We start from the raw sequence: 20,714 nt of genomic DNA on the forward strand, positions 1-20,714 counted from the left end.
CCTGCAATAAATGAGAGCAGAGTTGTTTGTTTTTGAACTTACTTACTTATTATGGTTTCAACACTTTAATAAACTTTTAAGATGCTCTAAGAAGAAAATAGTAAGATCTAAATATAGTATATCCTAAACAATATATCACACATATTGTATGTATATATATGTATATATATATATATCACATGTGTTTTTCCACTGCGTAAATACGGTGGAGCAAACAAGTACCATATCTGCACCAGAATTTTAGTGGAGCAGAAATATAATGTAGTAGGAAATTGAAATACTTAAGTAATAGAGTGCGAGAGTACCTCAAATTTGTACTTAAGTACGGTACTTTAGTAAATGCACTTAGTGGCTTTCCATCACCAAATATATGATGATGTTTTATTTTCGATACTGTTCCTGTGAGGGAATTCTCCATGCTCTATGGGGTTCTCATGCGTTACATCTCTCACTTTTACTGAAACTCTCTGACCGTCTGACGCACAAATGTGCCTGATTTACCTTAAACACGCTAATACGGTAAAGCTTGCTGTTGTGACTTTTAAATATCAAGGTCTTATTGTCGTCAGTTTAACTATACTATAATTCTAGGTGAATGATTTGGTGTGAAAAAAAGTTACGACTGAAATGACACTGAAGCAAAACAGAGCACGGCAAAAACATTTAGCTTGACAATTTTATTTAAGGTTTACGGTAAAGCATGGCAGCCTCCATGCCACTCGTGAGATCAGCTAGCTAGAATGTTCTAGCTCATTCATATTTCTCTGCTTATATGGGGGAGTAAAGTTCGTTTGTGCTCCGAAAGACATCCTGCGTTATTTATTTAACACCTTCCTAAAAGACGCCTGAAAAGGTAAGGAATAAACTAATTTGGTTGACGATGTTGATTGTCACTCCTAGGTAATTTGGAATCTGTAGTCGGTGGTGTTAAACTCGGGTTAAGAAGGGCCGCTTTGTCATTTTATTCTTCATGATTATAGTGATGTAAACTAATGCACTGCCACACTGCCCTGGCGATAGTCCTAGAGGTAGTGCCTGGGTGGTTGATAGCATCTTTAATGAAAGATCAGGTGAATTATTGTTTAGAATTAGTAACTGTCTGTGCTGTTTGCTTCTTGTATTTCGGGTTCAAATCCTCACGTCCTAATTAGTACTACTGCTTGCCATGTGACATCTCATTATACTGGACTTGCTGATATTCCTCATTTTCTCTTCAGCTGTGAACATTATGGCAGATAACAGCCAGAACAGAAGATATCCCCAGAACCTCCAGGGGGTCCTGCAGCTGGCAGTGGAGGCTGGATCAGCCGCAGAGGGACCTGCCCCCATTGAACCCATGTCAGAGGAGGTAAATGCCTGTCAAGTATAAATTTCAGATCTGAGAATGCTTTGGGCAGATACCCTTACACACACTTGGATCCAGTTTTTGGACTTCAGCTCAGATAGTCCCCCCAAGACCTAGGAGCACTCTGACAAGGAGACATGGTGTTTATTTATTAGACTGTAATGTCTGCAGAATGTGTTGTGTCCTGGTACTTTTTTGGCCAATATGAATGTGTGTGCTCACGCTTGTGCATTTGAGACTATGTTTTAAAAGGATAGTGTTTGATCTCATCCTTTTTAGGTTGAGCAAAAGTTTTTTGTGTGAACCCGTGAAGATCTCTATCTTCTGTCAAAGGTAACTGAGAAACACTCTTGTACTCTCTCTTTCTTACAGAGGAAAATGTGGTTGAGAGAAGCTCTTGCTGAAATCACCAAAGGCCAGATGGATGAAGTGGAGCAGATGAAGCAGTGCTTGGCTATCTTGCGTCAAGAGGGAATAAGCCACAGGGAGCGGGAAGGAGATGAGGATAGGGATGAAGAGGATGAAGATGAGCGCGAGTCAGCCTTTGAGATTCTGTCAGAGTTGTGTGAGAACCTGGACAATGCTAGAGGTTTGTACTGGATGGCACGAACATTTTCCAAGCACATTATAAATTGGATGTTCACCTGGACCTGCAGCCACTTAGAGATTGAGGTGATGCATCTAGACACTGGTTGTTGACTTTATCCTGACTCCTCTGCTTCACAGATCTAATGATTCTTGGTGGACTGGAACTGTGTGTCTCCCAGTACCTGTGTCATACTCAGAGTGGACTGAGGTGGCGTGCTGCTGAGCTTATCGCTTCCTGTGCACAGAACATGCCACAGGTGCAGGTCCACTTGCTTAGCATTGGTGCACTGCCAAAGCTGCTGCAGCTGACAGACTCGGACACCCACCCCACCGTGAGAGTCAAAGCCCTTTATGCTGTGTCGTGTGAGTGTCTAACACAGTGCTGCAAAAATTAAATAATAAAATGCTTTATGCTAAATACTGTCTGTTACTTATGATGTGAAGCAGATTTTTATTCAGTAATGCTAATTTCAAGACGTCACCGAAAGAGTGTTGAGCATTTAGACTGGATTGTAATGCTGTCTGTATCCATACTGCTTGATGTTTGGTAAACAGTATACCACAGAACCAAATTATGTTTGTATCCTGCTCTGACTGTAGGCCTGGTTCGAGAGCAGGAGGCAGGACTTCAAGCTTTCTTGGCCCACGATGGCTTCTCAGTGCTGATGCGAGGCATGCAGTCAGAGAACGAGAAGCTCAAGACCAAATCGGCTTTCCTTCTGCTCAACCTGCTGACGTCTCATCCCGAACAGAAAAGTATGAAGGAGAGCGTTATTTTTATCACTTATTTAAATAGTATTGTCAAAAAGCTGAATTACAGTTGCAACTTTTATCTTCTGCCATTTTAGTCAGGAAATGACCTCCATGTATTTTGGTGGGGGAGGACATGGTTAGCCACTTTACAGCATTAAATTATAGAATATTATCAGCTTGTTCTGTCAGTAAAATGATATGGTAATGGAATAGTAAAGCTCTCACACAATACTGTTTTTTTTTTCTTTTTGTGCACTCAGGTGGTTTTCTCCAACCTCTAATCCTCTTGGGTTAAAATATTATCTATGTACATATATTTAAAAATAAAATCTCTTAGCAAATTCACATCATTACTGCAGCCTAATCATCTTAGAGTGACTTAGAGTGACTGATGTTCATCCTCTCAGTCAACTTTTGCTTTATTACTGAGTGTAGAGTCTCTTCGTCCTTGAACTGATTTTGTGGCGTTCATTCATTTTTGGTTTGTTATGTCTGCCTGTTTCCTCCTTCCTGCAGATACAGTTGTCTCCATGGGTATGGTACAGCAGCTGGTATCTGTTCTCCGCACACCACACTCACCTTTCCATGAACATGTGCTTGGCGCCCTTTGCTGGTAAGAAACACTCTAGCTTGCAGTCTTTAACGCTCACAAGTTAACATTAATTCATTGTTCACATTAGTAAATTTACCATTGTGTATTTCTGATATCTGTCTAGTCTGGTGGAAGACTGCCCACAGGGTCTCAAAGACTGCAGGAATCCTGTCCTGGGTCTGGAGGAGTTTCTCAGCCAGCGATCCAGAGAGCTCCAAGGAAAAGAAGAGAGTCAGGTAATACATGTGACTTTGAGCCTGATTATAAAATATGGTAAAACTGGGTTTAAGTATTAATTAGCATAAGTACAAAATCTAAAATTGAGTGGAAGCGATATGGTATGTTCACTACTACAGCATGATGAAATCAATTGCAGTTGAAGCACTTTATACAGTAGTATGTACATGCATTAGAAATTCAAGACCAATGAAGATGTCGGTTTGAAAATCTGACTGACTTTAAGGTCCCATCCTTGTTTTCAACAGGAAGAACTGGACTTCTGTGAGCGTTTGAGGGTGATGTGTTTCTGCAGGCAGCAGTCCGATGACAATGGAATGGATCGCTGAAGTCTTATTTACACAAATTGTTTTGGTATCAGTGTGCAAAGATGGAACGGAACATTCATGATCTGCTTCATGGATGTTAAGCAATGTTTTTGTCTGTTACTACAGATGCTGTCCCTATTTTGCATGTATTCCAAGAGCTGGATTTTACTGTGTAAATAACTCTATTGTATTTAAGTACTTCTTCAGTGTTTTCAATTCTTCATGTTTTAAATATAAAGCCAAATAACAATCAATCACATATATGTTATATATTTCTTCTTTTAATATTTTTCTTTTCATTCTTTAGTCACATGTTTCACTATTAATGGTTGTGGTGTTAGGTCTCTGAATTAAAGTATTTTCATTTTAGTTGCTTGTCTTAAAACATGACTCAAAATTATAGACATCATTGTATATTTTTTGCACTATATTTTTTATTGTTAACACAACAAATGGGCATTGATAACTATTTACATACATATAGTGGCTAAGTCACATGTGGAAAACAGTTGACACCATAAGCACCACCCATGCATAAACATGGTTGTCACTGATGTCACTGACTTTGACACAAATTACAGAATACAGCTATTATTCTAAACTGGTATTTATTGAGTTTCTTTCAATTTTGTTTGAAACTGTTATAATTATCAGTATGATCAGTTAAATATCAAAGACAACATTGGAAACGCATCATAAGATATCTTGAGTTTCAAGTTGCTCTTTTGAACTCGAGTCAGTAGTTGTCTAGGGACGAGCGGTTTATCCCTCTCCTCTCCTCCTCATATTAAAGGTTCATATTAAAACTCAAGAACTACGAAAAGTATTTATAGGCAGTGTCGAATTTTACCATGTTGAAGGAGGATACTTCAGGTAGTTCAGACTTGAGGGAAGCCACAGGAATGCTGTTTAGGACCTCTTCCATTTTGCAAAGTCATCCTTATTATCCACTGCTTTCACATCGCCCACAGCTATTAGTAGCTGTGCCAAATAATATGTCACCATGACAATAATGTTACCATACTTCATTGGTGCTGTAACCTTGAAAACCTGCATAGCCAGTGACATGTCAGACACTATAAACGACAGACCTCCTAACAGCGTTAGCATGTTGCGGGTCCTGATGGCTAATGTCCCCATTAGTGAAATTAAGACAATGTAGATTCCCACACCTGGAATTAGAAGATCTGAGTTTGGCTCCTTCTTCAAGAACGGATATAGGTAGATGTAAAAACCTCCTCCCAGCATGAACAGGATCAGATACAGAAAACGAATTGCAGAGGAAGAGGGATATGCTGCATAACGACTGGAGAGGAAGGTGATTGAGTACAGCAGATGAGCTACAGCAAAGGCGCCCATTCCTGAAAGAGATATATGAAAAAAGAACAAGAAATTAATGAGTAATTAATAAGTAATAAAAGGAAGAAAAGTAGAGAAATTAATGCAGTTTCTGCAGCTTTAATTTAGATGGCCATATTCAAAATTGGTGTTAATATTTCTTTTCATAATTCTATTTTATTACTAGATATGCAATGCACATGTGTTACTATTACTATCCAGTCTGCAGCATTCATTTCACAGTTGACTGAAAAATGCCCAACCAGCTGCGTAATTTGTATCTTGAAAATTCCCCAATTTGTGCTTCACTCCTACAAACAAGGCACTTACCTTGCACAAAAAGTTCAGGCCATACCAGGCAGCAGTCACCTATGGCAGAGAAAACCAATCCTCCAGCCACACCCAGAACACTGTGACCTCCATTCCAGCTCAGCACTACTGCAGCCAATAGGAGTGTTGGTGCTGATTTGACACCTGCGGACGTGATGGATGCAGGCAAGTCAGGAGTCCACAGGTAGAAATACACTGCTGTGGACAAAAAGAACGGCAAGAGAGAAAAAAAGAGAGCACAGGACTGATAGAGAGGGAGGAATGGAAGGAGACGGGAGACACGTCACAAATGAAAAGATTATTTTAGACAGTTTTTTCTATTCCATAGGAAAAAAGTTGTAAAATAACACAAACTGCTATTGATCACAGTTACTGTACTGATTAATTTTGAATGTAAATAACAGTAAATGTTTTTTTGCTAGGCTACCATGTTTCTCCTCTGCCGTTTGTCATAGGCATCTGTCTCAAGGATGTCCATGGTCTCAGAGTCAGCACTAACGTGGGCTCCAGCAGGTGTCTCAGTGTCTCAGTTGGATGAACTGGTCCTCCTAGACAGCTTCTGTTTTCTTCAGTCTTTGCAGTTCTGCTTTTTTATGCCTTCCCTCCCATATAATCCTCAAATGTTCTCTTCTTGTTCACTTGTCCTGTCCTGTCCTCCCTGTGTCAAACCTCTGCCGTCTCTTTCAGTCTGTTGGTATTTCACGTCAATGTACTTTGGACCGATTTGCCGTCTGATTGCACTCTGATAATCAATGTTCTCCCTGTTTTGAGTTTTCATGGACTAACAGCTGACCTTAAACCTCTTCAGCTGGAATATATCAGTGACATCAACACACAAGGGGCAAAGTTGAACTAGTAAACTCATATGTGACAAAGGTTGTTTTCTCATTTTACATATGAACGTCTGATGCTGGTTCTTAAAAGGGACTTCTTTTGGGCAAATCCTAATGAATCATATTTCTAAACTTTGTAGGTGATGCAAAATTAACTATTATTCTCTACAACAACTATAACAAAGCTGAAATAGCCCTGATGGAGTCAGTATTGTATACTGAGGCTGGCAAAACCAACCACATAACACAATCCGATTTTTAAAACTGCCAAAGCAAAGACTCTTTTCCTGTTAAGCTTTCTTTGCCTACAAATATGTAACATGTGATATATAGCACCTTTGGGGATTGTGGTCAACAGATGAGAAAAATGGATTTCACATTGCACTGTTTGTGTTCACTAGGTGGCCACACTGCTTCAAGACAAGGGCCTCACCACTTCATATTGAAACAAAAGAACAAAGCAGAATGTTTGATTTAAAATGAAAAGAAAAACATAATTTAATTGTGTATAAAGGAAATGTGAACATGATGATTACGTGTAGCGCAAGAATCAAGATGTCTCATCCGTCATACAGAGTTTAACTGTTCCAGAGAGTGTGAATGCTAAATGGATAGAGGAGTAGACCAGTCTGTGATAATTCCACACATCTATGAACTAACAATGATTAACTATGGCCTCTCAGAGTCAAACTTTGCACTATGCTTGCCCACAGTTCTTTGTGTTGTGAGACGGTTGCTGTACTTCACGTTGGGAGACACTCAGATCTGGAGGGGTGTGGGATTATCTGGTGAGTAGAGCAATAAATGACAAGTGTTACACTGATCAAAAAGAGATCGAGGGTAATCTGATAGGAAGTCAAAGTCAAAAGGAGTCAAAAGCAGACATGTACGTACTTAAGTTTGTGTGTCCTGTTGCAGGTGAATATTTGCTTTCTCAGCACAGCACATGGCAACCAGCTCTTCCTCCCAAAGGATTGGAGTTGTAGGATATGGACATCTAGGTTTGAACTCCCCCTTCCTCCACACACAGACACACTTTCTGACATACAACCTTAGGAATCTTTTGCATTAGCCTATTCAATCTTATATCATCCATAGAAATCATCACAGAGGTATCCAGCTGTATATTCACTCTATCTCTCTCTCTTTCTCGCTCTGTGTATGGGGGTGGTGCTTCAGGGCAGTACCTGGTGGAGAAGATCCTCAAAGATGGAGCTGCCCTCGGTCTAAGTCTGGCTTTTGCTTGGAACAGAAATTCTGACAAGCTGAAAGGTTTAGTTCCAGATGAGTTAATACTCAGTGATCTGTCATCCTTTGCAAACAGGTGCAAACACAAGTAACATAAACCCATATGCAAAACACAGTATTAGCACCTTTTATTATCTCTGTCCCTCATGTCTCATATTTTAGTCACTGTGTGTTACAGGCAATGTGATGTGATTGTAGAGGTGTGCCATCCACAGATAGTGAAAGAATTTGGGCATCACTTCCTGTCTCACTCTCATTTCATGGTGAGAGGTTTTTTATTGTCACCGCGTTCACTAATTTACTTTTTAATAGTTGTAGACATGTCCCAGTCTGGAAAAAGCTGTTGTTGTGTTATGTTAAATTAGATTGATTTGAATGTGTAACAGAAGTGAGGTATGGATTAGCTTTGATAAATCCTTTTCTTCTTATTTTGCTGCTCCTCAAAACAGATGAGAGTCAGACAGGTGGCAGTACTTCTGCTTTAAACTGATGTTTTAATAAATGTGCTCTTAATGGAAAATACATGTTCCTTATGGTGATGAAAACACAGAAGTGGAACAAAGTTAATCACACAATTATGGCATCCTATTTTGTACCTTTGTGTCTCCTCCTCTCAGGTGGGCTCTCCCTCTGCCCTTTCTGATCCGGATCTGAACCAGAAGCTGCGACAGGCGGCTCACAAGTATGGTAGGACGCTCTACATCCCCAGTGGTGCGTTATGGGGTGGCCAGGATATCCAGAGGCTTAATGACAGCGGTGCCTTGAAGGTAACACTAGTGCATTGCAGGTGTGGTGTTAGAGTGAAACAAGTGTGCAGTGACCCCTCTTCACATGGATTATCATGAAGCCCAGCTGCTTGTTTTGGTCCAGCTGGGTTACCTGCACAAATTAGAGATTAGAGAACTTATGCCAAATAAGTTATTTGTTCAACCTAGAAAACTAATTTTAATGAATAATTATTAAAATAATTAACAAACGAATACATCAATCTGTCAATTAAGCTAATATGAGGTTAATGAATGTTAAAACAATATATAGATACATAATTTAAAAACAGATGAACTGTTTAAATAATTAATATAATGGAATTTTGAAATCAATTTTGAAAAGAGAAATAAAGAATCAAACTAAGGGTACAGGTTTTAATAAGAAAACTGGAAGGAAACTCTTTTTGATTTTCCTTTTGCTTTTATCATTGATGTGACATGTTGGTGCTTCTGTCTAGAGGATTATTTTACTCAAAATTCCAAGGTAAAGAGAAAATGGCAACCAATAATATCATTATTATTATTTTAATTTATTTATTACTGTATTCTGCTTAAACAGTTTCTTCTCTTGACTTGTTTTCAGGCTTTGTTTATAAGAATGTCTAAGCATCCATCCTGCTTCCGGCTGACAGGAGACGTCCTTTCTGACTGGACGGAGGAAGAGGGCCGGCGTGTTTTACTCAGAGGATCAGTGGCAGAGTTGTGCCCACTTGCTCCAAACAATGTTAACACCATGGCGGCGGCAGCAGTGGCAGCAGGAACACTAGGCTTTACTGGGGTTCAGGGAGAGATTGTGTCTGACACAGCGTGAGTCGCTCTAAACATCCATTTGCCCTGATGCAGCCTTTCATTTCTGCTTGAATCACACTTTTCACACCTCTTCCTTCCACAGGCTAAGGGACTATCATGTGGTGGAAGTGGAGGTGACCGGGCCTGATGGCTTCTCAGTACACACAGTGAGGAGGAATCCAGCCAGACTTGGAGCTGTAACCGGTAGTGCAACATACAACTCCTTCTGGAATAGTTTACTTGGTAAGTCGGCATGGTTCCTAAAACCTTTCTCAAAGACTTTAAGGGATCCTGCCACCTCTGGAAGAACTTTCTTCTCAAGTTAAAGCACAGAAGTGTTATCATCCAAGTTTACCACCACTTCAACGATAAAAAGCATAAGTACTCATTCTGCAAGAAAAATAGCCGCTGTGAGATGATTTTGTTATTGTGTTATTGTCCATCATTTCATTCAAAACTTTGAACAAACTGCATTTTTAAACACATTCTTAAAAAGTGTAATATTTCCTTATGAAATGAGGTGAAGTAGAAGTATGACCTATATAAAAATTTATACAAAAGCAATCATATAATATAAATATTTAAATTACAAATGCCTTAAAAACTGTTACTTTCCACCAACCATCAAGAGTTTGTTGGATGTAATTAAGTTAAGTAAAATAACTGTTTAAGTCAGAATTAAAGAAAGGTCACCTGTGTTCAAATCGGTGAACTGCTTTCAATTCGGTCTTCACCCTCTATGTTCTTTTTTTTCTTACAGTTTGCAAAGGTCATGGGGGCCGAGCTTACTTGTGCTGAAGCAGACAAGAACTCTACAAGGTTAACTACAATGCAGCATCAAACTGATCCACTTCCAGGATGGCTTCTAGTGGATAAGTTGTGTGAATGGTAACATTGGATCAGTATGTCACTGAAAACTTAGAAACCTTCAGACCTTGGATATTTGAGCGCCAATAAACTGCATGCATACACAGAAAGAAGAGCCAGTTATCATTTGTAAAACACTAACAGGTATATACTTTTTATTCTTTATTATAAGTTCATCTGGTGCAAGATTGTAACAAATGATAAAACTCTTATAGGGAGTGTGAGTGCACACCTGGAAAAACTATTTCCTTCTTCTATAACAGACAAGCAGTCAAAACGTACCACAATTCCTTTTCCAGGCCTTTCTCTTAAGTCCACCTAAAAACACGGTTGCCATCTCAATTCTTGTTCTCTGCCATCTCTCTCATCTCTGTTCCTTGCACAAATAAATACTTGCCAAAACAGGGAAACCCAGAAACAACCACTTCCACACAAGCACACACACAAACAGAAAAAAGGACTGTGAGATTTTTCATGGCAATCAGCACTGAAAGGCTGTGAAACAGTAAGGCGCAGACAGAAAATGAAAACACACGTGCAACACGGCAGTCAAAATGAGCATCAGCTTTTTGTTTGCTGACACTATTTGTCATTGTGTATGTGTGTGTATGTTCTACATTTAATGTCCATCCTGGGATAGTTTGTGATAAACAAGGCATTTGAAAGAAAAGAGAAAGAAGATGTCACAAGGTGGACAGTTGGGACACTTTTAAAAGGGACAGTTCACCCCAAACTCATTCTTCCTCTTATCTGTAGTTTATCCATCTAGATTATTCTGGTGTGAGTTGCCAGGTTTTGAAGATAGAGGCTGTAGAAATGTCTATTGAACAGAATGGAACTAGAATGAATGGAATAAAGATACTAATGTTTGTGAGAGCAAAGAAAGATAAAAACAATGATGGCGTCCTCCTCAGCTCAGCTGTAATGCTAGCTCGCTTCATTAGTTGGGATGTAGTTTGGTAGAAAACATTCCTTCATGAAACTGCAACAAGGACTATGGATTATCTTGAGTAACCAGGTTATAAGGTTATAATTTCTTGAAAGAAGCATTTGTGAGTTTTTCAACTCAGACAAACAAAGTGCCCTTTTGCAACATTACATTTGAAGCAGGCAGACATCTCTACAGCTGATACGTCCGAAACTCTGCATCTCACATCAAAGCAATTCAGGTGGGTAAATAGTAATACAGATAACTGGAAAACAAGTATTTCTGATTTTGGGGTGAACCAACCTTTCAAGTTGAATACAAGTAAAAATAACTGAAGCTCTTTGTGGATCCTCACAGCAACTGACACTCTCTTTACATAGGCTTTTTTTTTTTTAACCAGGACAACAGCTGATCCTGCTTTGAGTGTGTAAAGATGACAAGCGGGTAAAAAGAAGGGTTATGTTTTCCCTGCTCTGAAACAACTTTGTGGGTTTTTATCAAGTATAAAAACCCTTCCAGAGACTCCTGAATCCTGTTATTTTTTCAGTGCTTCAGGCCTATGTTATCCAGTGTTAGTACACTACAAAATCCAGCAATCCTGATTTGATTTCCATGTTTAGCGGTTGTTTAGCCCTTTCTAACTGCTGCATTTTACTTCACGAAGAAAACCACTGGTTGTACTGCTGGTGTGACTGAAACAATAACAAAACAACTGAGAGATATATTTAAAAATTCTGAGGTACACACAAGCTTGGAAGACACTGACAGTGTTGCAACTTTTCACAACAAGCCGATATTAAATTTATCAATAACATTCACACAACTACATCATTTATAAAGTTTCTGAGTGACCGGATGACTTTAACGATTGCCACAGATAAAAGTTTCCCTACTGAGGTTTAGCATGTACTGTGTGTGTGTATGTGCACTTGTCTCAGTTCTTCTCGCTCACGACACCATCACTGTTTCCATTGGCTCCGTGGAGAGCAGAAGACTTGTTTTTGAATGGCAGAGTGTAGGGCTGACGGATGTTCACCCGGTCCTTTTCTGCCTCCAGATCCTCATCATAGCGTTCGTCTTCATCGTTGTCCTCGGCCTCGCTGTGGTGAGGGGAGGAATGACGGGACAGAGCTGGAGAAGGTGGCACAGAGGCTGGTCGGGGGTAACGGAAGCCTGAGGTCTGAAGACGGAACCAAAAAGCATCAGAATCTCCAGCAGTGAGAGGAGATGTAAAGATTGTGCTTCAATGACTGCAATAAATAATTAGCTTACTGAGGTGGGCTCATGAAGGTCGTACACGAAGGTGTCAGGGAAGGCCTTTGCCAGGGCCATGTGACGGGCAGATATATAATACTAGTGCAGAACACGAAACAAACAACATTAATTCATCTTGAAGTTTTCACATGAAAAAAGTATTCTTTTGGGATTTGGAGTCTCACCCTGCCGAGGTATCTCCAATCCAAGAGATCACTCAGACGCTCAGTACGGTTCCTCTGGATGATCCGCTGACGCCGGCTCTGCTTGCAGAACTGGAACAGGAAGGAAGTAAGCTGATTACACGACTCGTCCACCCCTCTAAACCGCCGGTCCAGGATGTAAATTCCTGAAAAAAGAAAAAGCATGGTGTAAAAGAAAGCTTACCCCTACACATCTTTCGAAACACAAACTTTGAGTGTCATTCAGAATTTAACATATAAAGTATGAGAAACACACCATATGCTGAGGGGTCTGCTATGTGTTCCTCCATGAAACAGCCAAAGCCTGACAGGTTGGTTGAGACTGATGGAATTCCCATGACTGTGCATTCAGCTGATGGTAAGAGAAAAAGTCAGGCCTGATTAACATTTTAATATTCTACAATGTATGTTAACACGTAAAAACACCTCATCAGTGTGTGTGAGTCCTACCTGGTGTGTAGCCCCAAGGCTCGTAGTAAGACGGAAAGACACCAAGGTGGCAGCCTCTCACAAAGTCTTCATAATCCATTGGAAGCAATGGAGAGGTGGACGAAAGGAACTCTGGATGGAAGATAATCTAAACAAGGGAGAAGCCATTCAGTATCAAACCCCGATATGTGAGCATCTACCTCAGCCACAACCTGATGCTCTCAAAAGTCAAGTGGAATGACAATCACTGCAGACGCTTGAATCACGTACACTCAAGTCAGACACTCGAATCATGTACACATAAGTAGTGGTCTACCAGCTGCCACAGTTTTTAATCACCTACACATTTAATCCATTGTTATTCATGTTTAGGATGGCTCGGCTGAGGAACAATATGTTCAAAGTTGAGAATTTTTTGGAAGAGCCAGGAGGATCATGCCTTTGTGGATTAAGCCATTTATGGACTACTGACAATTTACACACCTTGACACGGTCAGCAGAGCTATTGAAAAGACCAATACGTCGGACGCAGTTAAGGATGGGGTCACTGCTGTCGTCCAGCATGTTGTGGGTGCAGATTGGGGGCTGGCATTGTCTCTGAGTTGCAAAGATGGCACGCTTCATTATGGTGAAATCCTCTTTGTCCAGCATCTTCGACACATCTGGCAGTTGTCCACTAATGGAAACAACTTGTTTTAGACGTAACGGAAACTTGTGAAATGATAAGTGTGATCATCTGAGACCTCATTCGAATTTGGGTTTGTCAGTCATTTCCAAAAACAACCACAATGGAATATTTATTAGCGTGAATAAACTCTAGCAGCTTGTTATATATCCAGGTCTCATGGGTAACTTACAGATTTTATTTATGAACAGACAATTACGCAAGTTATTTCTTGCTCTCTTCATTATCATACTATAAGATAGGTGATTCCACATTTTGCAAAATTCACGAAGTAGGTTGAAAGCAGTCAACTTACACTAGAAGTGACTCGTATAGTTTCTTTCCAAAGCGTTCCTTCACAGTTTGAGCAGTATCCCTGTCAGTCACAAAAATAAATAGAATACAACTATAATAACACCAATAAAAACACTTTTCCAAGTAGCACAACAAAGCACAGCTCGCAACATACACTTTTATTCAGATACTTTAGATCAGGGGCAGCAACTGCATGTTTTGGGGAAAAAAATTATGTGAATAAATAATGGACACTTTTCACTTCACACCTTTCACTGGACATTTTATTTATTCAGGATTTTTTTTTTCGTTGTAATAGTTATTTCTTTGGAGATTGAGGTGCTTTTGTGACATTAACATAAAACTTTTAATATCTTGTTGATCAAAATATCTGTCATCAATATCTCTCAAAGCAGCCTACAAAAGAATTAGGTGTTTTGCACCGTTAAAAATGGAAAATAAAAATTTGTCATTTTCCGTTTAAAGTTTATTAATTTCATAAAAGTAACATATTATAGTTCTTATATATTAAGCATAAGTTTAAGGAAACTACATGTGGTGTTACTTTCAATTTAGTGGTCAAATAGGTTTTGTGGCTCCAAGTGGATTTTAATTGGGTGGGAAACGGGCGAAACGGCTCTTTTCATGCTAAAGGTTGCCGACCCCTGCTTTAGATCTTTAACACAAAAAGAAACCTCACCAGAGCTGTTTCCTGACTGCTTGGCCCTTCAAGGTCTCCACATTGAAGTTGTTTGTCCGAGCTGGCATGATGAAGAATGCAATGACGGTCACGTCACTGTGATTGACCTGAAAACAGGAAGACAAATAGAAACATGGAGTTACACTTACGGTTCACCCTCTTTTTTCTCCCATACACAGACACACATAAGCCATTGAATGCAACCTGACAAATGTTACACCAAAACACACTTACTCTCAGTAGATAGTTGAGTCTGGCTAAAGCTTCCAAGAAGATGTCAGCCCCTTTGTTAGAGAACTCATATCGTCCAGCAATGAAGAGGAACAAACATTTGTCCAGGTTAAAATCAAGGTGTCTGTAGATCAAACCAAGCACAAAGAAAAGTCTGTCACAGGACTTGAACTTGAAAACCACATAATTAGCAGAGAAACAGTGAAACCATTCTTTTAAATTCAAGCCTTTAAGTTATCTGTGCTGTGAACGTTGTGATGTGTGTTGTGGGGTCTGACCCGTAGAAGTGACCCCTGACAAACTCCTGAATCCGATTCTTGCTCTGAGCATGGAGGTTTTGAAACTCATGCACAGCAGAGAACTTCTTCACATTGAGCCCATTGGGAGTGACGATGTCTATGTGTGACGGCAGAGGTTAAGAAAACAAAGAAGGAGCGAAATCAGTTAATCTTATTTCTAATTAGCTGAGGAACAAACTTTGTTAATTAAAATAATTCCACATTCACATGAGGAATACATTAAATCCTGTAAAAGACCTGTTTGTCCAGCTAATGACAAGTGAGGACAGAGTGAACCATCGAGGAAGTTACTGAATTTCACACATGAATTCACCTCCACACACCTGGTTTCCTCTTAAGCAGGTGCTCTGCCTCAATAGCTGTGATCTGTGACACAGTGGTGAATACATGGGCACAGTGAGCAGCTGCCCTCTCCAAACAGTAGCGATGGTAGATCTGTCTATCACCTGCCTCCTTATCCACGTTAAACTGAGTGAGACACAAGCAGAAGAGTGAGTCCAGTGAAGTAAACTGCTCCCAGAACATGTAATTTATTGCATTTTTAATAATTATCTGTCTGATTGATGTGTTTATGTTTTGTGTCTGTTTTATTACAACCCGTGTAATAAAATGTAAAAACATACGTCTGCAAGCTTGTTGTAGAAGTCCACATTTCCAGCACACAGGTAACGTCCCAGCAGTGTGGCGTGAGTGGTGAAGATGGTTGCGATGGGCAGCTGTCTTTGTCTACACAACACCAGGCCAAGGCCAGCCAACCACTCATGGAAATGGGCCACGATGTGTGGAGGCTCCTCACACTGGGCTGCATACTGCAGTATAGGAGAAAACAGGGTCAGGGTGGACAACATGCATACGCATCAACATGCATTCACATGTAACTTATTTTTCCTAAATCATCCTCTTTCTGCAACTAAAAAAGCAGTACCCACCCTCTTCTTTTGATACAAAACTGAAAAAAACAAAACAAAATTCTTGTCACTTAATATCAGTTCTTAAAGTGTGAGCTGCTGACCTCTCCCAGAAGCCAGGCTGTCAGGAAGCCAAACAACACAGCATCGTTGGCCTCACGGTCGAACCACGGCACGCCGATGTCACAGAGCTCCCACAACTCGCTCTTCCAGGTGTCCAGAGACCACGCGGTGAACCCGACATCAATCAGAACAACATAAGGGCTGCCCTCTATAAGCCACCGCCCAAAGTAGACCTGGATGGAGAATGGAGAAAAGGGTGTCTTAAATCTTTATGCCACAAACCACCTATGTATGAGGGGACGTTTTTCTGCTTGTTGAAACAATTTCTTTAAATGACAAACATTTAATTATTTGTACTGAATCACTAAGTGAATAACCATTTTACAGCAAAAATAGCATAAAGCACTCAAAAAGTTGCAGCGGCAGAAGCTGTTCCTACATTCGATACATGCATTAACCAGCTATTTACTTTTAGGTCATTTGTGAGTTTAAAGGTTGTTGAAAAGGCTGCACTATCCCGTTAAAATGGTACTACTCCCAGCCTTGACCCATAATTCCACAGCACTCCCAGAGTGACACGGCACAAAGCATTAAAAGTATCATACACACAGACAGTCATCTATTTCTGGTTTGTATCTTTGAAAGAGAGAGAGAGAGACAACCTCTAACCTTTACAAGGAAATGTCACAGGGTTTAGCAACGTGGTCAGAAACACAAGGCCGAGCACAGAGTGTATAGATCCGGTATGAAAGAGGGGCTAAGGATGATCTCTAACTGAGTTAGATAGTGTAGTGATCATTCACAAAACATATTCACAAATCTCACTCTATAATCACTCCAGCCATGTGTGGTGCTTGACTGTCCTTGAATAGAACATACAAATTTAACTCAGAGGTGTATGTGTTCACTGTGTACGTGTGGTAGTACCTTACACCCTCTAGAGTTCATCTTATCAATGGTCCTCTTCAGCGTGGGGTTGGTAGGCTCGATCAGCTCCACCTGAGTGCGCACGTTGCTCTCCACATAGGGACCCACCAGGAAATAGTTCTCCCCCCATTCCTCTGAGGTCAGACGGGCTTTGGTCTGGATGACGGTGTAGATGCCTCCAACTTCACACATGCAGCAAACGTGCCACACGTACGTCCACAAAGTCGAGACAGAGATATAATGAGATTCAATCTGATATACTGCAGTATAAATTTAAATAAATGAATTTGACATTAAGAAGGATGAAAACAGAAAAAAAACTATATTTGGGTTTTCTTTTCTTTCAGTCACTAAGTAAGTGGCAACACAAATGCACACAAGCAAGGCTCAAACACATGCACACACAGAAACACTTGCCTTTGTTAGCAACCTCCCACGCGATTTCAAAAAGAACTGCGTCCTCTAAATCAAACTCTTCGTCCCACTCCTCGAGCCCTGACAGGGACGTGACAGACAGGCTGCGAGCCAGCGGCATGCTGCATAGACAGAGAACACACTCACCTTAGACAGGAGTATCTTACAGCTGTGTGTAAGTGCATGGTTCAGAATCAGAATCAGAATCAGAATTCCTTTATTTATCCCTGAAGGGAAATTCTTATTCTTACAGACATTGCACATGCAGTATTCCCGACCAAGAAAGGTGAAAAGTGAAGAGTATAAAAATAGGATTAAAATAAAAATAGGATAAACAAAAACTAAAATCTCAAAGTACAGGTATTTACAATGTGTTCAATTTTTTTTAAGAAAATGTAAAAATACAGGTATGTACATGTGAAAAAAACCAATATATACATTGTATACATTGTTGCCGCTTATTAGACTTATTTACTAAATGTCTTTTGATCATTGAGAAATTCACAGTTAGAAACAAGGCTTTCATGCAAAACTTGTCCTTTGTTTTTATTTATTTCTCAATAAATCCGATCAAGAAACATCAACCTTGGGATTTTTTTGTTTTTTTGTGTTTTTATTGGGACACATTAAACCAATTGTCTGTGATGACAAATGCAGAAAGACAAATTTTTCTTTGTCTTTCTCTCTTTTTTCTTTTCTTTGTCTTTCCAGAGATTTCCTAAGACTTCCCTTCACTGGAAGTAAGGGGTCCAGCCCAGTTTCTTTGAATAACAGCGTTAAGTAGGCGTCAAAATGACACATCAACGCTACTTTCTCTTGACCAACATTTACACCCACAAACTGCAAGAAACCAACTGTGCATGTCATCAATGAACCACACCTGCCATTTCATAACACTATTACATCATAATATTGTGATGTAAACACGAGATTTCTCAATTCTTTTACAAACCTCGTTCTTTTCTATGTCTTGCACTTTGCACTGTCTTGTCCAGTGCCCACCTGTTTAACTGTCTGACAACAAAGAGAGTCTAAGTGTCCCTGGTTGGACACAAAAGTCAACGTCAAGCATTTTTCTGGTAACTGAAGTTAACCTTTAGCTCTTCTTATAGGAAACACTGGTCACACTTGGTATATGTATGATGAGCATTTGCTATAAGAAGAGCCAAAAGTGCTTTCTTCATGCATACCACTAAATACATGTCTATTTGTATCCAAAAAATCCAAGTTTGCTCAGTGAAATTTTAACTCCCCTAATTCCTGCCAATGCAGCATAAAAAGTTTAATTATTGTCTTCAATTACAGTTAAGACAGTCAAAAAGCACAATTAAGGGGGCAGTGAATTTCCTCAGACTCACAGGAAGATACACTGAAAATCCAACTGAAAATCACTCTGGGTGGGGGGCTGAGTGGTGTGAGAGAGGAAGCAGAGGTGAAGGAAGGCACACATAAGGACTCAAGCCTAAACTTGAGTTTCATTCAGAGCATTGCACTTGTTGATATCATATGACATGTTGTAATGGTGTGAAGTTGAGACATGAAAAAATGAATAAATAACCCTGTGATGAATCAATAGATTATACAGAAATGAAGAGGAAGTGCTCTGTCACAACAATCCTGTCTACAAATTAATTAATTTTTTTACACTACTCATGAGAAAATCAGCCTGTGTGTATTCTGACACTGATCTGAAAGTCCTAATTGATTGCAGTGGAGAAAAGGTACACACAAAATATGAGTTTTATGACTTAAGAGATGAAGACCCAAATAAACTAGAGCACCAACCTGAATATAAAGTGCTGCAGACACCCTCTCAAAACTCCATCCTTATATAGAGTAAAAACTGGCTGTGATTCCCTCACCTGTCTGGGACACCACTCGTGGATGGCTTATAGTGGACTCACATGAAAACACAATTACCATAGCCATCATCACGCCCTTGTCCATGCCATTCATTTTTATTTATTTATTTTTTGTAGAATATTTTGATTTGTTCAGAGCAGCAGGCCTAGCTCCAGCAAAGACACCCCCCCTACCCACTTGTCCCAAATCAGACTATGGAGGACATACCGCACGCCCACCTTGGACAGCGGCTGCTCCTCCAAAGACTACAGGGGACAACAGCAACATAAAACCGTTAGCAGACCTCCCGGCTTCGTGAGCACGCAGCTGTTTGTATCGTCTGTATTTTCATGAGTTGAGGAGCGAACGTGACATTCTGCAGGCACCTACCGCAACCCAGCTGCGGAAACGCGCAAAGGACACGGCGTCCTGATGCGCGCCTGCGCTCATTCAGGAAGTATTTAACTACTGTTATTGAGGGAAATAAAAGACAGATGTCTACTCACCCTTCGGTGTTGTCCTAACTTTACGAAGATGAGCTACACATTGGCAGCTGTCGCAGTCAATCCAAAAAAAGGAAAGCAGCGGAGAGTGAGGAAAAGGGGGCGGCGGCTTTAGTTAAATGCCAGCGATTCACATTGGTTTGGTGCGTTCGCTGTCATATAGATGGATGCAGGAAGAAGGTTGGGTTGGTGAATGGAGAAGGGTCCCTGCTGTCACATTATTCATGAGCTTTACTCCCATTGGCCTTAGTCTCCTCTTTGTCTCCGCCTTTGTAGACAACGTGACGGGAACAGGGCGTTTTCCTCAACTGAAGGACGCAATTGGCTGAGGAGAGGTTAAAAGGAGATGCAGTGGTTGGTGAATTACCATTTCATCCATGCAAAAGTGGGCAGTCATGGGCAACAGGGCTACTTTTTTTTCCCAAGTGAGAGGAGAGAAGAGCAGGAGAGTTATTTATAAGGATCATCTAGTCACGGAGAACATAGTTTTGAGAATACAACGTGACCAATGACATTAAGACACCCAACCCCTGTACATGACTCTGAGGTTTACCCTACAATAACCACGTGGTCAAAACAGTCAGGGTCTATATTGGTAAAGCTTCTGAAAATAAGTGAGCCGGCTTGTGATCTGGCTTCTGATTAAAGCAAAGATTTACACTGCTGAAGTGTCACTGAGAGTTGCATTATCCTCCTGCCATCTCTGAGTGTGTTGTTACAACGTGACCTCTGACCTCTGACTGTTCATGTGTGTTGTAAGGGGGTGACAATGCTGCATTCAGTTTATACTCGTAAGTCATTTTCTGTGTTGTTTTCTGGCTGGAAGTGACAAATAAAACAAGTAGGAAGTCTGACTCATCGACTCTGACATTTTAACAGATGTGATGTCACTCCAAGTCTGGAGTTACGACTTACAAGTACAAATCGAGTGCAGTACAATCAAATGCACCAACTACTTCAGGGATAAGTGCAGGCTCACAGTAATGAATGCACTGAACTTGGATGGTCTTAGTTACTGACACCTGGAAGGCCTCAGCATAGGTGTGTTGCAGAGATAGTT

The 20,714-nt window shown here is 40.3% G+C and overlaps 4 protein-coding genes across 5 annotated transcripts; 2 read left to right on the forward strand and 2 right to left on the reverse strand.

The window, feature by feature from the left end:
* Positions 1-680: 680 nt before the first annotated feature.
* On the forward strand, positions 681-4,425 carry hspbp1 (HSPA (heat shock 70kDa) binding protein, cytoplasmic cochaperone 1). The gene is made up of 8 exons (XM_046416353.1): positions 681-853; positions 1,218-1,348; positions 1,718-1,934; positions 2,072-2,296; positions 2,534-2,689; positions 3,203-3,299; positions 3,403-3,514; positions 3,764-4,425. The coding sequence occupies exons 2-8, from the start codon at positions 1,229-1,231 to the stop codon at positions 3,842-3,844; spliced, it is 1,008 nt and encodes a 335-aa protein (XP_046272309.1). The 5' UTR covers positions 681-853; positions 1,218-1,228; the 3' UTR covers positions 3,845-4,425.
* A 27-nt stretch (positions 4,426-4,452) lies between these two features.
* Positions 4,453-6,385, reverse strand: tmem86b (transmembrane protein 86B). Its single transcript, XM_046416354.1, has 3 exons — positions 5,919-6,385; positions 5,492-5,735; positions 4,453-5,184 (listed from the first exon to the last, which is right to left on the reverse strand). The coding sequence occupies exons 1-3, from the start codon at positions 5,967-5,969 to the stop codon at positions 4,733-4,735; spliced, it is 747 nt and encodes a 248-aa protein (XP_046272310.1). The 5' UTR covers positions 5,970-6,385; the 3' UTR covers positions 4,453-4,732.
* A 623-nt stretch (positions 6,386-7,008) lies between these two features.
* On the forward strand, positions 7,009-10,105 carry aspdh (aspartate dehydrogenase domain containing). Its single transcript, XM_046415779.1, has 8 exons — positions 7,009-7,112; positions 7,243-7,325; positions 7,504-7,648; positions 7,751-7,835; positions 8,190-8,339; positions 8,923-9,146; positions 9,232-9,371; positions 9,889-10,105. The coding sequence occupies exons 2-8, from the start codon at positions 7,271-7,273 to the stop codon at positions 9,924-9,926; spliced, it is 837 nt and encodes a 278-aa protein (XP_046271735.1). The 5' UTR covers positions 7,009-7,112; positions 7,243-7,270; the 3' UTR covers positions 9,927-10,105.
* A 13-nt stretch (positions 10,106-10,118) lies between these two features.
* Positions 10,119-19,827, reverse strand: gys1 (glycogen synthase 1 (muscle)). 2 transcript variants are annotated; one of them, XM_046415777.1, is made up of 16 exons: positions 19,658-19,827; positions 17,313-17,431; positions 16,896-17,077; positions 16,010-16,201; positions 15,621-15,806; positions 15,321-15,465; positions 14,977-15,094; positions 14,702-14,822; positions 14,468-14,574; positions 13,790-13,849; positions 13,293-13,485; positions 12,831-12,957; positions 12,637-12,732; positions 12,363-12,526; positions 12,196-12,276; positions 10,119-12,103 (listed from the first exon to the last, which is right to left on the reverse strand). In XM_046415777.1, exons 2-16 carry the CDS (start codon positions 17,428-17,430, stop codon positions 11,858-11,860), a joined length of 2,136 nt encoding a protein of 711 aa, XP_046271733.1. In that variant the 5' UTR covers position 17,431; positions 19,658-19,827; the 3' UTR covers positions 10,119-11,857. The 2 variants fall into 2 exon arrangements, with proteins under 2 accessions (XP_046271733.1, XP_046271734.1); XM_046415778.1 differs by lacking the exon at positions 19,658-19,827 and adding an exon at positions 18,668-18,689.
* Between the last annotated feature and the right edge of the window lie 887 nt (positions 19,828-20,714).

This window comes from Scatophagus argus, chromosome 16 (assembly GCF_020382885.2).
Source record: "Scatophagus argus isolate fScaArg1 chromosome 16, fScaArg1.pri, whole genome shotgun sequence".
In the NCBI taxonomy this organism is placed as follows: domain Eukaryota; kingdom Metazoa; phylum Chordata; class Actinopteri; family Scatophagidae; genus Scatophagus; species Scatophagus argus.